At 36.0% G+C, this 20,949-nt stretch overlaps 1 protein-coding gene across 1 annotated transcript in view; it reads right to left on the reverse strand.

The window, feature by feature from the left end:
- Nucleotides 1-3,160: 3,160 nt before the first annotated feature.
- LOC136253181 (alpha-tectorin-like) overlaps nucleotides 3,161-20,949 on the reverse strand; it is a 28,298-nt gene continuing 10,509 nt past the window's right edge. Inside the window, exons 4-14 of the mRNA XM_066046137.1 lie at nucleotides 17,107-18,084; nucleotides 16,508-16,675; nucleotides 14,683-15,591; nucleotides 12,777-12,950; nucleotides 11,028-11,174; nucleotides 10,772-10,978; nucleotides 10,245-10,436; nucleotides 9,809-10,189; nucleotides 8,802-8,970; nucleotides 3,455-3,582; nucleotides 3,161-3,405 (exon numbers count right to left, since the gene is read on the reverse strand). Coding sequence (XP_065902209.1) covers nucleotides 3,356-3,405; nucleotides 3,455-3,582; nucleotides 8,802-8,970; nucleotides 9,809-10,189; nucleotides 10,245-10,436; nucleotides 10,772-10,978; nucleotides 11,028-11,174; nucleotides 12,777-12,950; nucleotides 14,683-15,591; nucleotides 16,508-16,675; nucleotides 17,107-18,084 — 3,503 coding nt within the window. The 3' untranslated portion in view covers nucleotides 3,161-3,355. The remainder of the gene's footprint in view (nucleotides 3,406-3,454; nucleotides 3,583-8,801; nucleotides 8,971-9,808; nucleotides 10,190-10,244; nucleotides 10,437-10,771; nucleotides 10,979-11,027; nucleotides 11,175-12,776; nucleotides 12,951-14,682; nucleotides 15,592-16,507; nucleotides 16,676-17,106; nucleotides 18,085-20,949) is intronic.

Consider the following 20,949-nt stretch of genomic DNA (forward strand, 5'->3'; position numbering starts at 1 on the left):
GAACACGTACTGACTATAGTTATATTACTAGTTACTTTTACAGTAACTAATTACCCCCAACTCTGATTGTAAATGATGAAAGTTTGGCAATCAGTATCCGAAGGAGGTTGGCACAGATGAAAGTTTGGTGAATTCATCGTGTAGCTAATACTAAACAATATAACATAATTAATTGACAAATAAAAGAGTTACAAATTTCTTTTGATTTGCCAAACTTCAGTCATGCAAACTTTCGTCATTTACGGTGTACCTAGTACTTGCAGTAGTAGACAATACAGCATATGTAATGTACCTAGTCAGTGTAAGAACCTCCATGGAGTTATGTGATCTGTGATACTTATATAATTAAGTCAATAAACCTAGCTAGTTGTGAGAAATGATCCACATAGACTAAGAAAAATGGATTATTCTCATATAGACAGAGTATTTGTCTATTACCTGTAAAAACAATCACAGACAACCATGGTCATCTGCTCTTGAACTAAAACCATCTTAAATTCAGGTAGCTATCTCAAGGTAAACCTATAGTGATTAAAAGTCTCCAAAACATCATCATATCACAAACAGACTCTCACTGTGATGTAATTAAATCTGTAAAGTTCTTAGTTACCTGATTATTGACAACACCATTGAGGTGGAAGAACATCCACTTACTTTCTTAGCTGTTTGCCATACTACATGTATAAGCAAGTTACTTTACTATCAAGTCATAATGTTGTGTAGTTCAAAAGTACAATTAGTACAGTGTAATTATAGTATTCCATTTTACAGTCAAAACAAAAATCAGGCAAACATGCATAGCAAATGCTAGATAGAAATAATGAAATAAAACACTCATCCACATTGTAAAATTAAAGATGTTTTGATATTTTAATGCTTTTACTGGATGTCTCCACACTTCAATAACTTACCTCTAACCACTGAGCCACTGCTGCCAGTTTTGTATTTCTACCTGACATGATGTATAATTTTATATAGTTGAAAGACGTGAAGTTCTACCCAGAATGGCAATCTAACAGGACTAACAATGACATACTTCTCTTATGTACATTTGGGTGTTGTTCTATTAGAATGAAATGATCACTGAATAGCTTACTTACTACTAGCTACACGGTTGTATATAGGAAAAGAGAAACATGTATGGCATATAAACTACTGTAGTACACAGAAAAATTTGGAATTTTCAACTGGAGTAGGGACCATAGCACATCAATAAAAAGTACTGAAACAAATTGGAGTAATCAATGATATTATTAGATCACAGTAAAACAATAAGAAGTGTTATATCCCTACTGTGCACTTGTTTGTTAACTTTTTTTGTAAATAATTATTATGACTGGTGAACCCACACATACCGCATCTGAAATGGCACCGCGCACCCCAACTATATTGTCTAAAAAGTGAAGTATCCATAACGCTTCGTTGTCAGCTATGTATATGGACAATTTCTGTTACGAAGGGAAGCCATCATGTGCTACTGCCAAATCGACACTTTTTGCTATCAGCAAAGATGAATGGCACACAAAGGAGGACACTGGTAAGTCCATGAAGAATGCATTGTACGTACTGTGGTATGCCAAAAGGCACTTCTCGGGCTGAAGTGACGTCGAACAGTAAAAAAATCAAGCCTGTAGCCTTAGCCGTTATCGAGTTATGCTTGTCTCAGTGAAGGCATCTGTCAGTCAGTTACTTACTTAGTCAGTCAGTAGAATATTCCATTAAATAAATAATTTTTAAAATCCCGTAGCAACTTGCTGAAAGTATTTCGGGTCAATCTGAAAGCTTGTTTGGGCTTAGTTTTACCTAACCAATACTGCCTCATCGTTATCAGGGAAAATTGAGGCTTTTTTGGGTGATTTTATTTCGTGGGACATGCCTACTCCTTTGTGGTCCCTACTATTGTAGTGTATGATAACAAGAGTTTAAAAATAATTATTGTGATATTAAAGGTGGTGCTGGAATGATGACTTAACATTATTGCAGCCATTTCTTGGTCACTTCTTTTGATTTCACAACTTGTCAACAATAAAACCAAATTTTAAAGTCATTCTTTAGTTTGGTATATGTGATCTGATTTGCAAAAAAGGGTCTTCCACACACATCCAATTTATCAACTTGATGATTCATAACAGAAGCTAATGACTTGAAAATTTGGTCAATAGTGAGTACCAACATACGTAGCTGAATGGTTGGAGGTATATACTGTAAGAGTGTAATACATCATGTGATCGATTAATACTGTAGGTCATAGGCGATGGAGACAGGAGGGCCATGGCCCTCCCACTTTTTATGGGACACTGTTTGCAAGAAAAGATCGAGATACTCTTATAGATCAGTCAGGATCTGGATACTCTAATAGAACAGTCACAGTATTCAAAGAAGCAGTGTAGCAATTAAGTTACTTAGCTATGTATGTGTAGTTATATATAACCGGTAGAGAACAGCTATTGTCAGCAGGCTGTGACCTTTTTTTTTTTTTTGGTTTTCAATTTACAGCTGACCTGGCCCCCTCACTCTCTGGCCTGCTCCACCGCCCCTGCTGTAGGTGTACAATGTAGATACTGAATTGAGGCATGCAGATCTACTCTTGAAAATGTACTTGTATATAAATTATAAGCATGAATAAAATGTTTCAGTGTAACTTCATTAATGTATGCCATCAATAACATACTAACTTCCTCTCTACAGATTACCTACTTCACAATGTCTCAGCAATTTGATATTATATATTACTGTATGTACATGTCACACACTACCATCACATATATTAATTTAAAATCCAACCGAAGCCATATATTAAGTATTTATTGTTAAACAGGTGCACATGTTGATAAGAATTCAACAGTAAGTGTAAAGAACAAACAGGAATGCTATAGAAGTCAGTTACATGTACGTAGCTACTGCACGTTGTAGAGATCTGAACACTTAGTGGATAAGAAGTCAACCGCGTATATACAGCTATAGTTGTCAGTTCTGAAGGTTTTTTTTGTGCAATCTGAATGGTAGATATGGTGCAAAGAAATTACACGGTAGAAATGTATGATATTTCTGGGTTCTCAGCTCTTAGTGTTATCCTACACTCCGCCAGCGCCCAGTCTGTTCACTAAATCTTCCATACCTCGTGTACAGCATGTACAGGTTTTTCATTTTAACACTAACACTAAAATTTATATTTGTTATAATCACACTTTACACTATATACAGTACACAGTAATGTTGTATTTAAATAATTGTTCCCACACAAAATAAATAAAAGTTTTGTTGACACACAGCAAGATGCAAATGGATTTGGAGTAATCCAAATGCATCTTATAATAAAGGTTGCAGCATTACTGTGTATACAGGGGTAACACTGTTATGTGTTCTGAGAATCCTTCACAGCAATAGTTGGTAATTCTTGTTCCACTGTTGATACAAGAGCAAAATGACACATATCATACCTTCATGTATGTACCTTCATCCTTCTTCAATGCTACATCCTTGTTTTGAAAAACCAACATTTCCACTGGTGGAACAGTTTGTTCATCATTACAATACACTTGAGTTTTCTCAGGAACATACACAGGTTTGTTTTTCTGTGACCTAATTGTAGATAATGTGTATAATAATGAATAAATACTGCATGCATTCAGGTGTAATTGTGACTGGATCTGGAAAAAGGAGTCTTATAGCCTTTTAAATTGGTAATAACCAATAACTTGATGTGAGAAAATATACCATCCTAAAATTTGGTCCCTTTATTTTAACTTAAGGGTACACGCTACTAATTCCTATGGCTTCACATGCAAAATCTTGTTTTTCATTGATCTGTGCTTGCTTTCCACCCCTTTTTATATCAAATGTGTTTGTGGTACTTAAAAATCACCATCCCCAGTTAGAAGTACTGACTTTAAGACTCAGTTTAGTATTTTATACCTAAAGAATGGAAATTCTAGAATTTTTGGATCTAGTATCACAGTTTTAATTCTATACTTCTTAAACTTTGTCATCTGCTACCCAAGTAACAGAGTAATTTTTTGAAGTACTTGATCAAATGAGCTATTGAACTCTCTAAATTTTGTACAAAATGCTTTCATCTCCTCCTTTGAAGCCATAGTAGTCATTCCTAAAAATCTGTTTCCATACTTTTAAAGATAATACTATTACAAACCACTACAAGATTCTTTGGGGAGTTTCACAATTTGCTGTAGGAGATTTTTAGTGTTAATATCACAGTGTTTTGTAACTACGCCATAATTTGTACATACTTTAGAGGATTTCACTCAGATTTGCACTAAAACGAAGTTCAATGTCTCAACTACAACATATTGTATTCATCAGGTGGAGAACAGTATCTGTGTTGGCTTTACAGCTTCATATAAAACACATAACGTTATTCACAGAAGCCATAGGACATAGTTGCTTGCCCCTTAACATAGCACTATTAATTTCTGGGTGTATTTTTAAGGTGACAGTTGACAGATTAAACACACAAAGAGTTATCATTAGTCGAACATGTTTTACATTTTTAGCTTCATCCACATTTTAAACCAGCTCATAAGGCAAAGCTTACAGCTATATATCTGCTGGAAAGTTCATTACAAACTCTATCTCACACATACTGGCTGTTTTTAGCATAACACATTTTGTTTACATAGGTGCATAAATACTAGATAGATACAGACATACATACAAACATATAATAATTATGCGCACATATTTCTTGTAAAACAATTTCCAAAACCTAGGTGTGCACATACAGCCAGCCTTTGGCCAGCATTGGACACATGCCTGGTTTGAATTTCATAACCAGTAGGTATCATAAACAGTAGTGACAACAAAATTGCTGAAACAAGACAGATCATCTACTGGTGTTTAAATTCAATCTCTCGTTTAGCCCATAGTGGGGTTTTGCTATTTCATATTCTCCAGCAATGACTTATAGTACACTCAGTGTATGTAGTTGCTTACAGTGTCGATATCCTGGTCCCAAGGGGTTTGGATAACTGAGGTTCCATTGTACTCAGCATGTAACACTGCATAATAGGCAGAACACAAAGTAGCTGAAAAACGAAGCAGGTGGTCCATAAGTCTGAAAAGTCCATATCTCTGAAACCGTGTATATTTTAAAATAGCATTAGGAAAATTTTTGAAAATATCAGCATTTTCAATTACCCTAATAAAACATTCACTATTCAAATAGAGATTATTTTCGGCTAACCAAGAATCCAGATAAGTGGGGTCCGGATAATTGAGGTTCCACTGTATATCGAAACACCACTTTGATGTGGTATGCAAACAATTATTGTCAATTATTGGAAAGCAATGTGGCCATTCCAGTTTATTTTCAGCTACTGTATGTTCCACCCATTACATTATTGGTATTAGTTTTATATTATGGACAATGTACAATCATTACAGGTAACTTAAAGTTAATACGCCGAGGGTCTTTTAGTCTGTCCATATCCAATTTAATGCCAGTAATTATCTAAATTGTTCTTAAACTTAATTAAACTATTTGACGCGATCACATATAGGGGGAGGGAATTCCATAACATTGCAAACAAAGAACAGTGTGAGAAGTATCACTATTGCAACTATACATGTACCCTAACTATCAGCTACTGGATAGTGAAGTGGCCATTCCACTTTTTTTGGGTACAGCATGTTCAACCTATTACACAGCATTGAAAATGAAGAACAGTATGAGAAATGCCTCTCTGATCAATCCAGTCACTACAAAAATTACGAGTGATTCTCCAGCTGCATTGAAGCTGACACTTCACTGTGAATCAATACCCATGCAGTAGTGGAGGCACAAAGGAAGACAAAGGTAAGTCTAGCAGTTGCAGTTAGCCAAAAGGTATATCTCAGGCCAAAGAGACATTGAACAGTGAAGAAATCAAGCCCATAGCATTTACTATAGTCAATGGCTGAAGGTCAGTTAGAAAAAAATTCAGTTAAATAAGAAACTTTTAAAATTCCGTAGAAACTTGTTGGAAGGGTTTATCACTCTGCAGCCATTTTTGCGCTGTATCTACCGTAACCATGTGCACATTTGGTTAAATATTGTTCATGTTTTATTTTATGGATTGGAAATGTACATATAAATTGTATTACAGTTGGTATACAGTCTTTGTGATATAATGTCGCAATAGTTGGTAGTGAAGCCAATAGTGGTGTATTTAAGGGGGTGTCCTGGTAACCGCTTTGAAAATTTGAACTTGCAGGCTTGCAGCAGAAGCATCAAACCAAACCATCTGTACAAATTATACAGAAACATGGGAATAGAGCCACAGAGCAGTATATAACTAGCTACAGTGTATTAGGAAACATACTCAAAAAGGGAGTAAGATTTAACTACAAGACAAAACATGATTTTTTTCCTTACTTTGGCCCCTTTTCTGTCACACCTTTCCAGCTATAAGTCATTAAGTCTAAGTCCTTGAAATTAGGTTAGGTAATCCTAAGGCTGCAGCATATGTTGCTGTAGACCTTCAGTGCTGGTCACTGTAAAGTGTTAATAATAAAAAAATAAATAAATGTACTTCTCAGTATTCATAATCACAATCATTAATGAAGATTGAGATACTCTAATAGAGCAGTCAGGTGTATTCTAATAGAGGAATCAAAATTACCCTAATAGAACATTCATAATAGATCTACTTCACAAACTTCGTATGTTCGATATTGGCGGTGAACTCTGGTCATGGTTTCTGGCATATGTTACTAATAGGTCTCAATTTGTATCAATCAATGGCTGTAATTCCAATCTTCCCCCTGTTGAATCAGGAGTACCTCAGGGTAGTATACTTGGTCCTTTATTATTCATTATTTACATGAATGATATCTCCTGTGCCATCACTTACAGTAAAATCTTTCTTTTTGCAGATGATACAAAATGCTTTAAACATATCAAAGTACCAAGCGACATGCAGCTCTTACAACATGATTTAAACTGCTTATCAAATTGGAGCACAACATCTCTATTGTCATTTCATTCCTCTAAAAGTACCCATCTGTCGTTTAAATGTAAATTTACATCCACTTATAACATCAACGGCAATCCTATAAACACTTCCCATTTGCATAAAGACCTAGGTGTCCTGATTAGTGACAATCTCAATTGGAACGAGCATCATGACTACATTCTAAAGAAAGCCTATAAGACTCTCGGACTTGTACGTAGAACCTTTTGTAAAACCATTGTGCCTTCGGTTACGCTCAAACTATATATATCCTTAGTAAGATCGCAGCTCCTATACTGTGCACCAGTGTGGCGACCTCATCTCTTAAAAGACATCTCCAAAATTGAACAACTTCAACGTAGGGCAACTAAATATATTTTACAAGACTTCTCCTCAGACTACAAAACACGGCTGACAAAACTCAATTTTCTTCCATTAATATACATCTTTGAAATATCAGACATAATCTTTTTTGTCAACTCTCTGAAACATCCCACTCCAAGCTTCAATATCTACCTCTACATTTCATTCTCCCATAGTACTACAAGATCCAATTCAGTCAAGCTACACCACAACATATCCTTTACTAATAAAGAGCGTCATTTTTATTTCAACCGAATCTGTCGCCTTTGGAATTCCCTACCAATCATTGATATAAGTTTGCCTATAGAAACCATCAAAAGACGCATCAAATCTTTTCTCTGGAATCATTTTATCACAAACTTCAATTCTACTGACCCACACAAATATCATTATCTCTGTCCGTGTGGTAACTGTGTCAGCAATCATCTTGTCATGAACTTTGATCTCTTGTAGTTACATACTAATTAATTTATAATTAAATAAATAAGTAACTTACTGTTATTAGTTAAATAATTAATTTTTGTAACATACTCAGGCCACTAGCACAGGTTGCTAGTGGACCCTCAGCATGGACTAATATTGCTTTCATGAATGTGTAACCACTGTATCTGTATGTAGTTGTACCCATGCTGAAAAGCCTTATAAATAAATAAATAAATAAATAGATTGCAATTAAAATGGGTACAAAAGTAACTTGAAACGTTTAGCGCCTAAATCAAAAATTTTGAGTTTTAATTTGGATTTTGGATCACTACAGAACTCTGACCAGCCACATAAACCATGGACTAAAGGGAACCAGGAAACTAAGTGTATATTGGAAGTAGTATATATAAATTGTTTGTATTATTCATAGAGCATAACATTATTCTTATTCTTACTACTACTTTACAGTGTCTCCTATATTGAAGCGCTTTAATGTACAAACTGCATCAGTGGCTGGGAGCTGTGCCCCCAGACCCGTGCATTAATACCAAATCTGGAAATCGCCTTGGAAAAATCCTAGATATGCCCCTGGCCAAGCTGTTATGAAGGAAAAATAAAGCTGAAGTTATGGTGATATTTTTGACCATCAAAGCCCAGACCTTCATGATTCTTACCACTGATACAGAGTTGGAAACTTGAACCATCATCTTTTCCATGAAAAGACAATTCCAAAATGGGATAGATATTTCCGTGTACCTCCTTTTACCATACATGAAGAATCTTGAAATCAACAGCATTTCATTACTCTAATATGCTTGTATTATGTGATTCCTTTGGTGTATATACTACAATGAAAGTTAGATTTTTGAACTACTCAAACAAGGGTGGTGGACATGATAATATCCAGGGTTTTGTTTTCAGGATCATGAACCAGGCATTTAAAACAGAACAGATTCTTTTGTATATGTACAATTGTGTAATGAATTTTATACTGTAAAATTTAGGCTTTTGTCATGCCTGGTCACACTATCTACTGGTACTATTGCAATAGTACAGTAATATACTAACCTTACACAGTATACTGCAATGATGACGAATGATAAAGCCAGCACAGTGACCACCAATACTCCAGCAACAACTCCAATGATTACTTTAACACTATCACCACCATCATCACCATTTCCACCACCATCATCACCATTGCCATCACCATCACCACCATCAATGGCAACCTGACCTGTCATAAGACAATGATTTGATTGTATAGTAGAATTATTAGCATGCACTGTACATTATACAATCACAATAACTGGATCAGTCTACACAAACATCCTACAGTATACAGTAAGATCAGAATTTTTTACTGTACAGTGGTCCCTCCATTATCCGGCGATCTATTATCCAAATGTACGTTATTCAAATTGTGGAAGTGAATGCTCTATTAGAGTACTTAACTGATAAATGTATGAGGTTTGTTTATCAGAGCTTTTCCATTATCCAAACACACCTAAGGCTCGATGAGTTCAGATAACGGAGAGACCACTGTATATATTATTTAGGTTGACAAATTTTTATCAATCTACAAATAAACATATGTACATACATACAATTCAGAGTTCATAATATATATACAGCAGAAACTGTCTAAGCCGGTCACCTTCGGGCCAAGATTTCTTGGCCTTAATAGGCAGGTGGCTGCTTTAGACAGGTAAATTAGTGTATAAACTTCTTACTAGGGGGGATTTAAAGATGGTCTTTTTAAAGAGGTGACCTTTCTATACAGGTGGCCACTAAGACAGGTTCCACTGTATATTATAAACTCTTAATACAATTTATGCACTGTGCACAAAGTAGAGCTAAATGTAATGGCCTTATTATTCATAACAATCCAGCTGTGTATTACACCACAGCTAAAAGTTATGTTTGCACAAAATTAATAATAATCTAATTGCTGACTCTTCACAATGCCTGAATTTATCTACATAATTATCATTAAGAACAATGTATATACTGTTAATATTATTTGAACAACAGCCCTAAACATTTAAAAATTATGATACATTTATGAGTAATACCAGTAATAGGCTCAGCATCCATAAACTCATTTGATGCTCCAGTCCTCACACCAACTACTACAATATACAACCCATTGCTATCCAAGTTATCAAACACAGCAAAACTGTCTGTAGTGATCACTGGAGATATGGACTGCCTCTTGTTGTGGCTACTGGAGAGTGTTAAGGACACTTTGTACACAGGAAAGCCTCTAGCTTCAAAAAGTGTTAGAGGAGTCCATGTGACATTGATTGATGTGGGTGATAAGACTGTGAAATGCAGATTTTCTGGCTCCTTAGTTGCAATAAGTTCTTGGCTAAAGAATGGCTTAAAATTATTAACCGCTCCTCTACCAGCCTTAGTCAGTGCCACCACTACAACTTGATAAGGAATTCCTGGTACTGTAGTGGAGGATAACATAATTCAAAGAAATATTTTTAGCATCATTATGCTTACCAAGATTATTAATTATGAAACTCTCATCACTTCTAATCAACACATCACTCATTGTAGTAGTGCTGTTTTCATATATAGAATAGATCACCTGATATCCTATGATGATTCCACCAGATAGTGAGGGAGGAGACCATATTATTGTAACTTCTGTAGTAGACGTAATTCTGATAGTGAAGTGTACTACACCTGGAGCTTAAAATAAAAATAGCAGTATAGCTATGGTCATGATAATTCTCATTCGGTTTAAAATTTATATACATAACTAAAGTTCTTTTGGATTGAATTAGTCAAATGAAATAAAAATAATAAGGATATCAACTGACCCCAGTATGAAAATAGCTACAAACTTCTGCTATACAATCAAAACAGTAACTCTAACATGTACAGCAAGTCATGCAGTTGCCACCAATTGGGGAATTTGAACTGCATAAGGAAACTAAATGAATACAACCGACCAACTCACCACCTGTCATCTATTAGAAACGGTTTGCACATGTACGTACGGTGGCTCAATTTTAACAACTTACTATTTGTATTTACAATATTCACGGTGGTTTGATAAGGTGAACTGGTATTAATATTACTGGATAGTGAGGATGGATCAATGGAGAGATAAAACTCTTCATCATCCTCCACTAAGTTATCAATAGTAATGTTAATATCAAATGAAACATTAGTATTTCCAGCTGGAATTGTAACACTGTATGGTCCAGAATCATAATCAACACCTCCTCCTGTTATAGTATTGTAATGTATCATAAAATTCACCCATCACCTACTCACCAGTAGCTGATCCATCAGTGGTTGACACTTGTACAGTGATATCAGTTGTTGATGGGTTACTGAGAATTAGTACAATTTTAACTGATCCATCATCTTCAAAGGTAGTGTATGTTGACTGTTTAAAGCTGACATTTGAAGCTGGATGTTCTGTACACATTTAGTCAAATAAATACAATAGATTAATGTTGGCACAAATTTTTGAAGCAATGTGGTAAAATTACTGATGAACTTTACATTACGCACACATCATATTTATATGTACACACTGTAATATTCTATAAGTAAATACCTATAATTTTATATAACTACCAAAAACACAATATTGTGTCATGTGGTCAAGTACAACTGGTGTGAGCTTGCGACAGACAATGAAGTGTGTATTTTACAATAACCAAGAGAATACATTTCCGTAACTCAATAGTGCTTGGATGGAAATTAAACATTTTTGCTGTGGACACTCGCTTGGGGTAGGACACCTCTCATTCCAAATTTGAGTTAAATCTTCCCAACCATCATGGAGGTATAGACCTTCAAAGCTCATCTAATTTTCCATGTATTTTTCTTCTTAATCTTTTTTCTTTCTTTTTGCATTTTACTATAGAAACACTCTTGTGTGCTTTGGTCGATGTATTGGGTGACTTCTTAAAGTACATTTATAGCCTCTCTACTGGCCAGTACTGGGTGACTTGTGACATAGCTAAACTCTCTACAAAGTGAATTGTTTGTAGCTTAACTCTGTATAGGATGACTTAAAATGCACAGTTGCAGAACACTTAACAGGCTGAATATTGTTCGCTGCTGAACTCTCTATATTATACAGGATGATTTGTATCATGGCTGAACTCACTAAAGGGTAACTTGTTTGTAAATGAACTCTCTACTCTCTACAGGATGACTTGTAATGTAGTTGACTAATTGTTTGTATTGTAATTAATTTAGTTACTGCATGTAGTAGAACCACTGGCAGCACTTGCCAGTAACTTTCAGTACATATATTTTATGTACAGAAAACCATTAATAAAATTACAAAGTATAAAGAGATAGTTTGTAGCTCAATTCTCTACAGGGTGGTTTGTTAGGTACACACTGTAGTTGAGCTATCTACAAGGTGATTTGTGTGTAACTTACAGTAGCAGCACTGTCTATTAGGTGAACCGTTTGTAGCTGAAATGATCTGTACTGTAGCTGAACTCTCTATAGGATGAATTGTTTGCAGTCGAACTATTTGCAAAAGCACTAGACTTGTAGCATAGCTGACTTCTATACAGGGTGACTTGTTAGTAGCTAAATTCTCTATGGGTGACTTGTTATGGTGCTGAATTCTTTACATGATAACTTTATCATGCAGCTAAATGTTCCAAAAATAATTTAGTAATGTAACCGAATGCTCTAATAGGCTGACTGTACTATTAGAATGTCTTGATCACACACTTGCTACACAAGTTGGTTTTTACATTATGATTATTCCAACATGTATGAACTTTCCTGATTTCCAACATGATTTTTGATTTCCAAATTGATTTTTCTAATGATTTTAGCCCACATTTATGGGAAAAGTTATCTAATTTACAGCACAGAAAAACACAAAGATTACAGGCTTGATTTTTGATGTCTACCACAATAGCATACTAGATTTCTCCAAGTTTTAGACCCCTCAAATCCATTTATAGCACTGAAAGGTCTGTCTACGACAATTATTATTATTATATATATATATATTTTTAGCTCATTTACATAACGTATACATACCAAGACAATGGGTTGAAGCAACACACTCTTGAAGATCATTTACAACTTGTTCTTCATTGCAGAAACAACCTTGAGCACATCCACCATAACAGGTATCATTTGTGCTGTCACATGTTTGGGGACATAATGGACCACACTGTTGGAAGGTTGATCCAGCTGGACATTGAATAATTGCTAAAGGAAGCAAATGTTAGTAAATTATAGGACTTTGTGTACATCATGTACATACAAAATTATATGCATGCATAAAAATTATTCCAGCATAAAGTATGTGTAAATTTTAAATAAATTCTTCTTGTTTTTTAATTTGTTTTTTGTTTGTTTTCTTATGTGAACTAGTCTTCAAGCCTGCTATTCAATTTTGTTCACATGTAAATAAAACATGCTTACTTTTGACTAAAAAGGATTCTGATATCCTAAGAAGCAAGCGGTGCAGTTTTCATTCATCAAATCCCTGTAGAGCCCATTAGGAAATCTATTTCCTCCTTTTTCAAATCAACACAAAACAGCCACCTCACAGCAAAGCTTACCTACCTGGAAGTTTAATACAGACTTGGCTGAGCTCTTAATTTCACATAGTGCCAACTAATTGCTTACTTGGGTTCAGACCATTTACATGCACAAACACATTTTGCATCATAATGATATGTAATAGCGGTAACTTTCTGTGGACTAAGCTGTTCTGGTATAATTTCTAGCTTTCCTAATAAAACTACTGATGTCTGGTTTTAATACTGTCATAACTGTACTTTATTACATTTTGACATATTATACATGAAGTACAGTTGATGGACAATAAAGTACAGTTTACACCACAACTGGAATAAAATACATCTTTTCATTTGATGTTATCCACTTACAGTTTTAAAAATTAGAAAAATTAGTAGTGACATAGTAACAGAGTATATTATCATTTCAGCTAGAGATGCCACAACATTATTCCATGGTATATCATGTTATGTCATAACTTACACTAGTATAAACTCAGTAAAACATGTTTACTTTTGGTAAGTTTAACAAAAGCTTTAATAACTTTGATGGTACAATGCACACAGTAATGATTACAACCTACGTACATGTTGGTCGCAATACCCAATTTTATAATACAGTATATTGCAACCAAATTTGCATGCAATTTCTATGTCATGACATAATTGAGAGTACACATACTATGTCATGAAATTTTATGTCACGGTTGAGTATCATAACATCCCATTTCAGTATACCATTACAAATTACCAAAACATTTACCTAGATACACTGTACATGTTTACCGCAATCTACAGTATAATATTATGTGTTCAGATTAAAACCAATCCAAATCACACAACAAGCAAAAGTCAACTAAGACCACCATTGAGTAGCTACACTACTATATCTATACAACTTTATTGGACTTAGCCCTCACATTACATGAGGTTTGTTTTGAGAGCTGCCTGTTCTGAGTGCTGTGACAAGTTTGAATGGTAATATCTGGCCTTAGTAAAGATCTGATTTGATGGGAAGCAGTGGTACAAGGCCTTTTACATATGGTCAAATGCTTCCTGTGTTGATTTGGCAGTACAATAGCCAGTAGGGAGCCAGCACAGTCCTATAATTTCATCTTCAATCTTTAATCATCATCCCCATCCATTTTGGAAATTAGGTGTTGCCCTACCTTTCACTCCCCACCCTCCACCCCTATGTAACCTAAAGTTTCTTGCAGGAAATTCAACAGACATCTACTATAAAACACTTTTGATGTGAAATTCATGTGTGTGTTTGCTACCCTTGGAAAGTTATAATGGTTTTAAATTAAAACTACTGCAGTACAATTTGTATTAGTTTTCCAAAATCTAACCACAAATTACATATATAGTATAAAGTATATGCACAAACAAGAGATTACGGGTTTATAAACACTTACGACAGAAGAACTCTCTCCAGGTAGATAGTACAAGTCCAGCTCTACTACAAGCTGAAGCATAAGTGGCTAAGCTCTCACAGAAACACTCCTCATGGTTAGCATGACAATTGCAATAATCAAATGTGCAAGTATTAATGAAGGATATTGGGCTAACAAGAGAATTACAGGCTGCAAACACTCTTTGCGTTAATAAATTACAAGCATTTATCGCGTTTGTTCTGGTTGGTCCCACACAAAATGGTGCTTGCATGAGATAGCCACAATCTGAAGTGTTACCAGGGACCCAACTAGTGTCAAACTCATTTGCTGTATAAACACTATCAGTCGCCATGAAATCATCAGTATCATCATCATTGTAGTTACCACATAGCCCACACAGTCTATTCTGCCATGTGGTTGATACAGTAACCTCCACACGATATAATCCATCCCAAAATATTGTAACGTTTTGTACAAGGAGAATCACATAAATGTTCCCACCAACTCTTAACACTTGTACTACACTTGATGACATCACTACACCAATATCACTGATAGGCTGTAATGCATCATTAATAGATATCATGTCACCTCTTCCCAATATAATGGAAATACTCTCACTAGGAATTGTGATATTAACTTGATCAACACCAGACACGTATGTACTGTGAGCAGTATTTTGTATAGTGATAATGAACTCATCACTATCACAAGGTGTAGTGAGGATATATTCACAATCTCCTTGAAATTCAAAGAATTGATAATCAAAGGTTTGGTAGTGAGAATAACCAGATACTACACATGTAGCACCATCAGCTGCACATGGTACAGCTTCACATACAAACTCTCTCTTTAGGCAGACACATCTTGTGGAGCAATTTGGTTGTATCTCCTCTCCTTGATGATAGATCACATCATTGAGGACACAAGCTATAGGAAATAAACATGAATTGACTACAGTTTTGTGATCACTATGTAATACCTGTTTAACATCTTGTGCCAAAGGCATAAAGTAAAGTTTTACCAAATGCAAAGAAAAAATCCTTACAGTAAAACAGGCAAGGAATAGTGATGCGACAATACCAGTACTATTATCAGTATCTGCCTATGTAATACTAATTGGACTTGCATTAATTAATATTATGCCAGCATTACAAAAGTATAACCAGCTGCAGGCTATGCCACCATGACGCTACCATATTTGGTGGATACTGATAATATGGACCTTGAAAATAAAGTGCTTCCTAATAAAGTAGCCAGTAGAAAATGCAAGGTGTAGTTGAGCACACAAATTCATTGTACAGTGTTCTCTAGATCAATATCCTAATAGAATAGTCAGTATGTAGTGAAATACATATGGTCAGTACGCGTACGTGTTCACCTGAGCCCCCGCCAAATATATTAATATCAAAGAGGTGAACATGTGCTCACTCCCAATGGTTTGTACTGTAACAAGCATGTTTTCATGTTGTAAACATGTTTGTGCGCCTAAATCATCCATACTTTATGCATGGGATATTTTAAAAGCCTCATAACTCACTTGTTCTTGTCCATACCAAAGCGCTTTTTTGATTAACAGTTCCGGTGTTTAAAGGGATTCACAGTACTACTAAATGTTTGGGCAGCTGGCCATTGTAACAAGAGTTATTAACAAGGAACGAGGGCTCAGGTGAATGTGAACCGACTGTAGTATCCCACTAGGGACCTGTGAATACAGGGAGTCAGAAACATGTAACTAAAACATGAAGGATGGAGTGTATTACCATGGTTGGGTTGCCTGCAATCTATAATTATGAAAGTATAAGTGTTATCCCTAGTAAAAATCTAACTAAAATATATACAATACCTGTACACCTTGATGTGTCCAAACAAACTCCATCAATCAGTACTTGTCCCACAGGACAGAAGCATCCTTCAGCACATCCTCCTTCACAAAGTTGATCAAGATTATTACATGTCTGAGGACATAATGGACCACATTGTTGATATATCATACCAGCTGAACATGAGAATGCTGCACAAAAGGAAAATTTTATGTAAGAAATAAATCGTAATCATGGGCGGATCCAGGAGGGGTTCAAAGAGTTTCATAGAACCCCTCTTTTGAAAGAACCTCTTACTCGAGGTACTCTAATAGAGCAGTCAAGATCGAGATACTCTAATGGAGCAGACACAGTATTCATTTGAGGAGCAGCTAGCAAGCTGTCTGTGTAGTTATACAATATAGCTAGCTGGTGAAGGGCAGCTATTGTCAGCAAGTAATGACCTTTTTTTGGTCTTCGACTCACAGTTAGACTGAAGTTTCACTTCCAGAGTAGAACACTCCTTTTAAAAAGTCTGATCTGCCCCTGATAATTAGTTACAGGGACACACAAGTATCATATTTATAGTTACATCTTCAATTTCAAATGAAATTGTGATGTAACAACTCATTTATAAACTTACGACACAAATCATGTGATCTCCAGATAGACCTAGACACTCCAGCATCAGCACAAGCACTAGCATAACTGGACAGTGCATCACAATAACAATCTTCACGTTCTGTCTCATTACAACAGCAATAGTCAAATTCACAATTGGCTATAAACACTGAAGGATCTACCACACTGTTACATGGGGTAAAAGGCTGTTGTCTTAGAAAGTTACACCTTGTTTGTGCTTCAGCTGTTATGTTTGGATCACAAGGACACTGCACTACTCTGCTCGGTAAGTTTCTTTTCTTTATATTGCCACCACTACAACCAGTAGTGCTAGGATCTGGTACTAACCAACTATCACCAAATTCATCTTCTGAACTAGCCAAAGTTCCATCAGGTTGTTGAAAGTCATCACTTGAATCATTGTTGTATGCTCCACACAATCCACATATTTGTCCTACGTTTAGAGTGGATGTAGTCACTTCCACACGAAACTGACTATCCCAAAATATTCTCAAGCCATATGTCTTAAGAAACACATGTGGAAGTCCACCAATTCTAAACACATCTACTGTATTTGACTGATACAGGATGGCAGTTGGATCATTCAATCTACTACCAGGAAAACGAGTTCCATTTATGAACAAATTTCCCCTACCACGTGCCATGACTATCTCAAAATTTTCACCGGGAATTCTTACTCTCACTAAATTGACACAAGACACTCCCCGTCCGCAGTTTGAATTTCTAGCAGAGATCACATAGTCATCATTACCATCACATAGTTGAGTGAGAACATATTCACAAGTTCCATGAAAGTCATACCACAAGCCATCATATGTTCTATAGTGAGGATCACTAGAAACTGTACATGTTGGCCCATCATAAGTACAGTTCATTGTAATACAGTCAAAATCTCCTGAACTTGCACACATACACCTTGTAGTACAGTTTACTTGAACTTCCTCTTCAAATTTATATTCCACTCCATTAAGCATGCAGGCTAAAGACCACAGTAAGACAATATAATATGAGTATGCTGTTACTATGGGTATGATTGTACATTGGCTCATACAGATTAACTTATTTCACATTTTCTTCCCTTAAATAAAATTTAATATAATTCATTACATAGCAGTTTACAATATTACAGGAAATTTCATTTAAGGTAAGTGCACCTAACTTCGGACAGTTTTTGCTTCCAGTACTCTATCTCCGCCATGCAAGTGAATTACTTAATCCTTAAAATATGGTGATAAAGCCTATCCTCTGGTGCGTCGGTCCTGCAAGTTTCATCAAAATATCTCTATCCGTCAAGGAGCTGGGCTCCAAAATTCAACTATGTGTAATTTTCGTGCATGCTTCTAACTCCAGACACCTTTTATCATGCACTTCCAAGGTTGATTTCGAATTGTAAACACCACCACGTTAAACTTGCATCTATTACCCACCTCATGCTTGATTGTGAGAGTCATAGTGCCTTTCGTTGCTGAGTTATGGGCATTTCAAATCTAGGTGTAATTGCGTAAATACTCATGCAGCTTCAATGAGACTGGCTCTTACAAAATTGTCCATAGCAAGTGTTTGGCTGATTGTTTGCAAACGAAACTTGGTATAGTGGTAAGTCATAGTTGTCCCTCTGCACTGTATTGAAATCAGCCAGATAGCTCTTTGAGTTTGGGAATAAGCAGCAATCATCGAAGAATTTTTGATAATTTTCCACACAATTGTATACGAAGCATTAATCACCTAAAATTTCAAGTAAATGCTGTAGACAGTTTTGGAGATATGACGCCAAACATTGGAAGTGCCCGGAGTTAGGAACTGTCCGGAATTAGGCACACTTACCGGGAATGTCTATTTTACAGACCGGACCGGACCGTCGGACCGGAAGTTCCTGTTTAGCAAGCCAAGTGTTTAATACGTTCAAGTCTATTTTACGGACCAGACTAGAAATAGTCTGTGTGCCAGCCCACGAACATTTTGCCAGCTCTGTAGTACTCGGATGATTGTAGCTTCGCATTGGTCTGGTCACTCTCGTGCTGGGCGTACGTATCTGGCTAGCCCGAGGGGTCCGCCACTCAGGATTATGATCGACGTGATTCGGAATCACCGCGTACTTCCAGTTGATTCCTAGATTCCGAACGTTGAATCCTCTGATTCCTCTGATTCTGCCAGCGATTCCTCGCGATTCCTTTATTCCGTCTAATTCCAAAAGGGATTCCTATAATTCCATATGATTCTAATAATTCCGGCTGATTCCAAGGCTGATTCTGTAATTCCAAGTTGATTCCACGATTCCATAGAATGGATTCTGTACTATAGGCGAGCCAGAATGGTGACTATCACAGTGTATCACTTTAGCTACCTCTGCTGAACCTACTGGTGAGTACCGAAGTCATTTTAAGTTCCACCCGGCATGGACTCGAGCCGCTGCAAATTCGCTGCCAATAGCCTATTTTTATTTATTTATTTTATCATTACTGGGCAGGCAGCTCTATATTTCTGCGTCTGACAAAAGTGTCAGTGGACACCGTCACAACACTAGCTAACCCTGATGAAAGACCTTAAACTGGATCACATCTTTCCTGACTGGACGTACACAGAGTGTTGTGTGTGGTGGTTGCACTTCCACCCCCTGTGATGTTTTGAGTGGTGTCCCACAAGGTTCTGTACTAGGGCCTCTGCTATTTTTTACATACATAAATGATATCAATATGCTACTCATACTACACAGCTATTTGCACAGCCACCAAGATGTAGAGTTTCTTTTACTCAAAAGCATTTTAGATCTCAAGCTGCCCACTGGTGGAATGCAGTTCCTAACGACATGTTAACATCTCCAACTTTTCAGGACGATTTATTTTCTTATTTGTGTAAAATTTGTTGATGATTTTTATGTTTGTAAATTGTTTGCTTAATTGTTTTGTATGTGCTATGTGTGTGTTGTAATTTTTTGTTCAGTCTGTGTGTGTGCTGTTGTAGTTTATATGTGTATATGTATGCTATTTTTGTGTTTCCTCCTCAGTCAGGGAAGAACGGCATTGCCGACTGACTTGAGGCTAATTTAAAAATCAATCAATCAATCAAATCGATATCACTAACGAATTAAGTTCTATTTGTCGCTTATACGCTGATGACTGCATTCTATATAGGAGAATTGATAGTTTAACAGATGTTAAAGATTTGCAAGATGATTTACAGATATTGGAACTATGTGTTGACAAATGTGTGGTTGTATCTATAACTCTTAAACGAAACCCTATATACTCCAGTTACCACCTTCATGGAGAACAACTTACTGTGGTTCATTGTGCCAAGTACCTGGGAGTCTCAATTGATTCAAAATTATCTTTTAACCAACATGTGGACAATGTGTGCAAAAAGGAAAACTCTGTATTAAGTTTTGTGAGGAGAAATTTTGCAAACTGCTCCTGTAAAATCAAAGAATCGACCTGTTTCTTACTTACGTCAAGCCCACAATGGAATATGCAGCTGCAGCATGGGCTCCTTACAGCAGACGGTCAAAAACAAACTTGAGTCTGTGCAAAGATGTGCAGCTCGCTTTGTAATGAATGATTAATATCAAACCAGCAGTGTATCAAACATGTTATCACGTCTTAACTCGAGCACCATTGAAACTCATTTCAAACATTTAAGGCTTCAGATGTTCCATAAAATTATTCATAGCATTGCGAATGTATCACTTCCTGATTATATAGCTCATAGATCAAGGTATACCAGAAGTAGTGAACTTAAATTTATACAGCCAGACACAGCTATTGATTCTTATAAATACAGTTTCTTTCCTGCTTCAATTTGATTGTGGAACACTCTACCTAGTGATATAAATTGTGACAATATAGAT

Source organism: Dysidea avara, chromosome 1 (genome assembly GCF_963678975.1).
Source record: "Dysidea avara chromosome 1, odDysAvar1.4, whole genome shotgun sequence".
In the NCBI taxonomy this organism is placed as follows: domain Eukaryota; kingdom Metazoa; phylum Porifera; class Demospongiae; order Dictyoceratida; family Dysideidae; genus Dysidea; species Dysidea avara.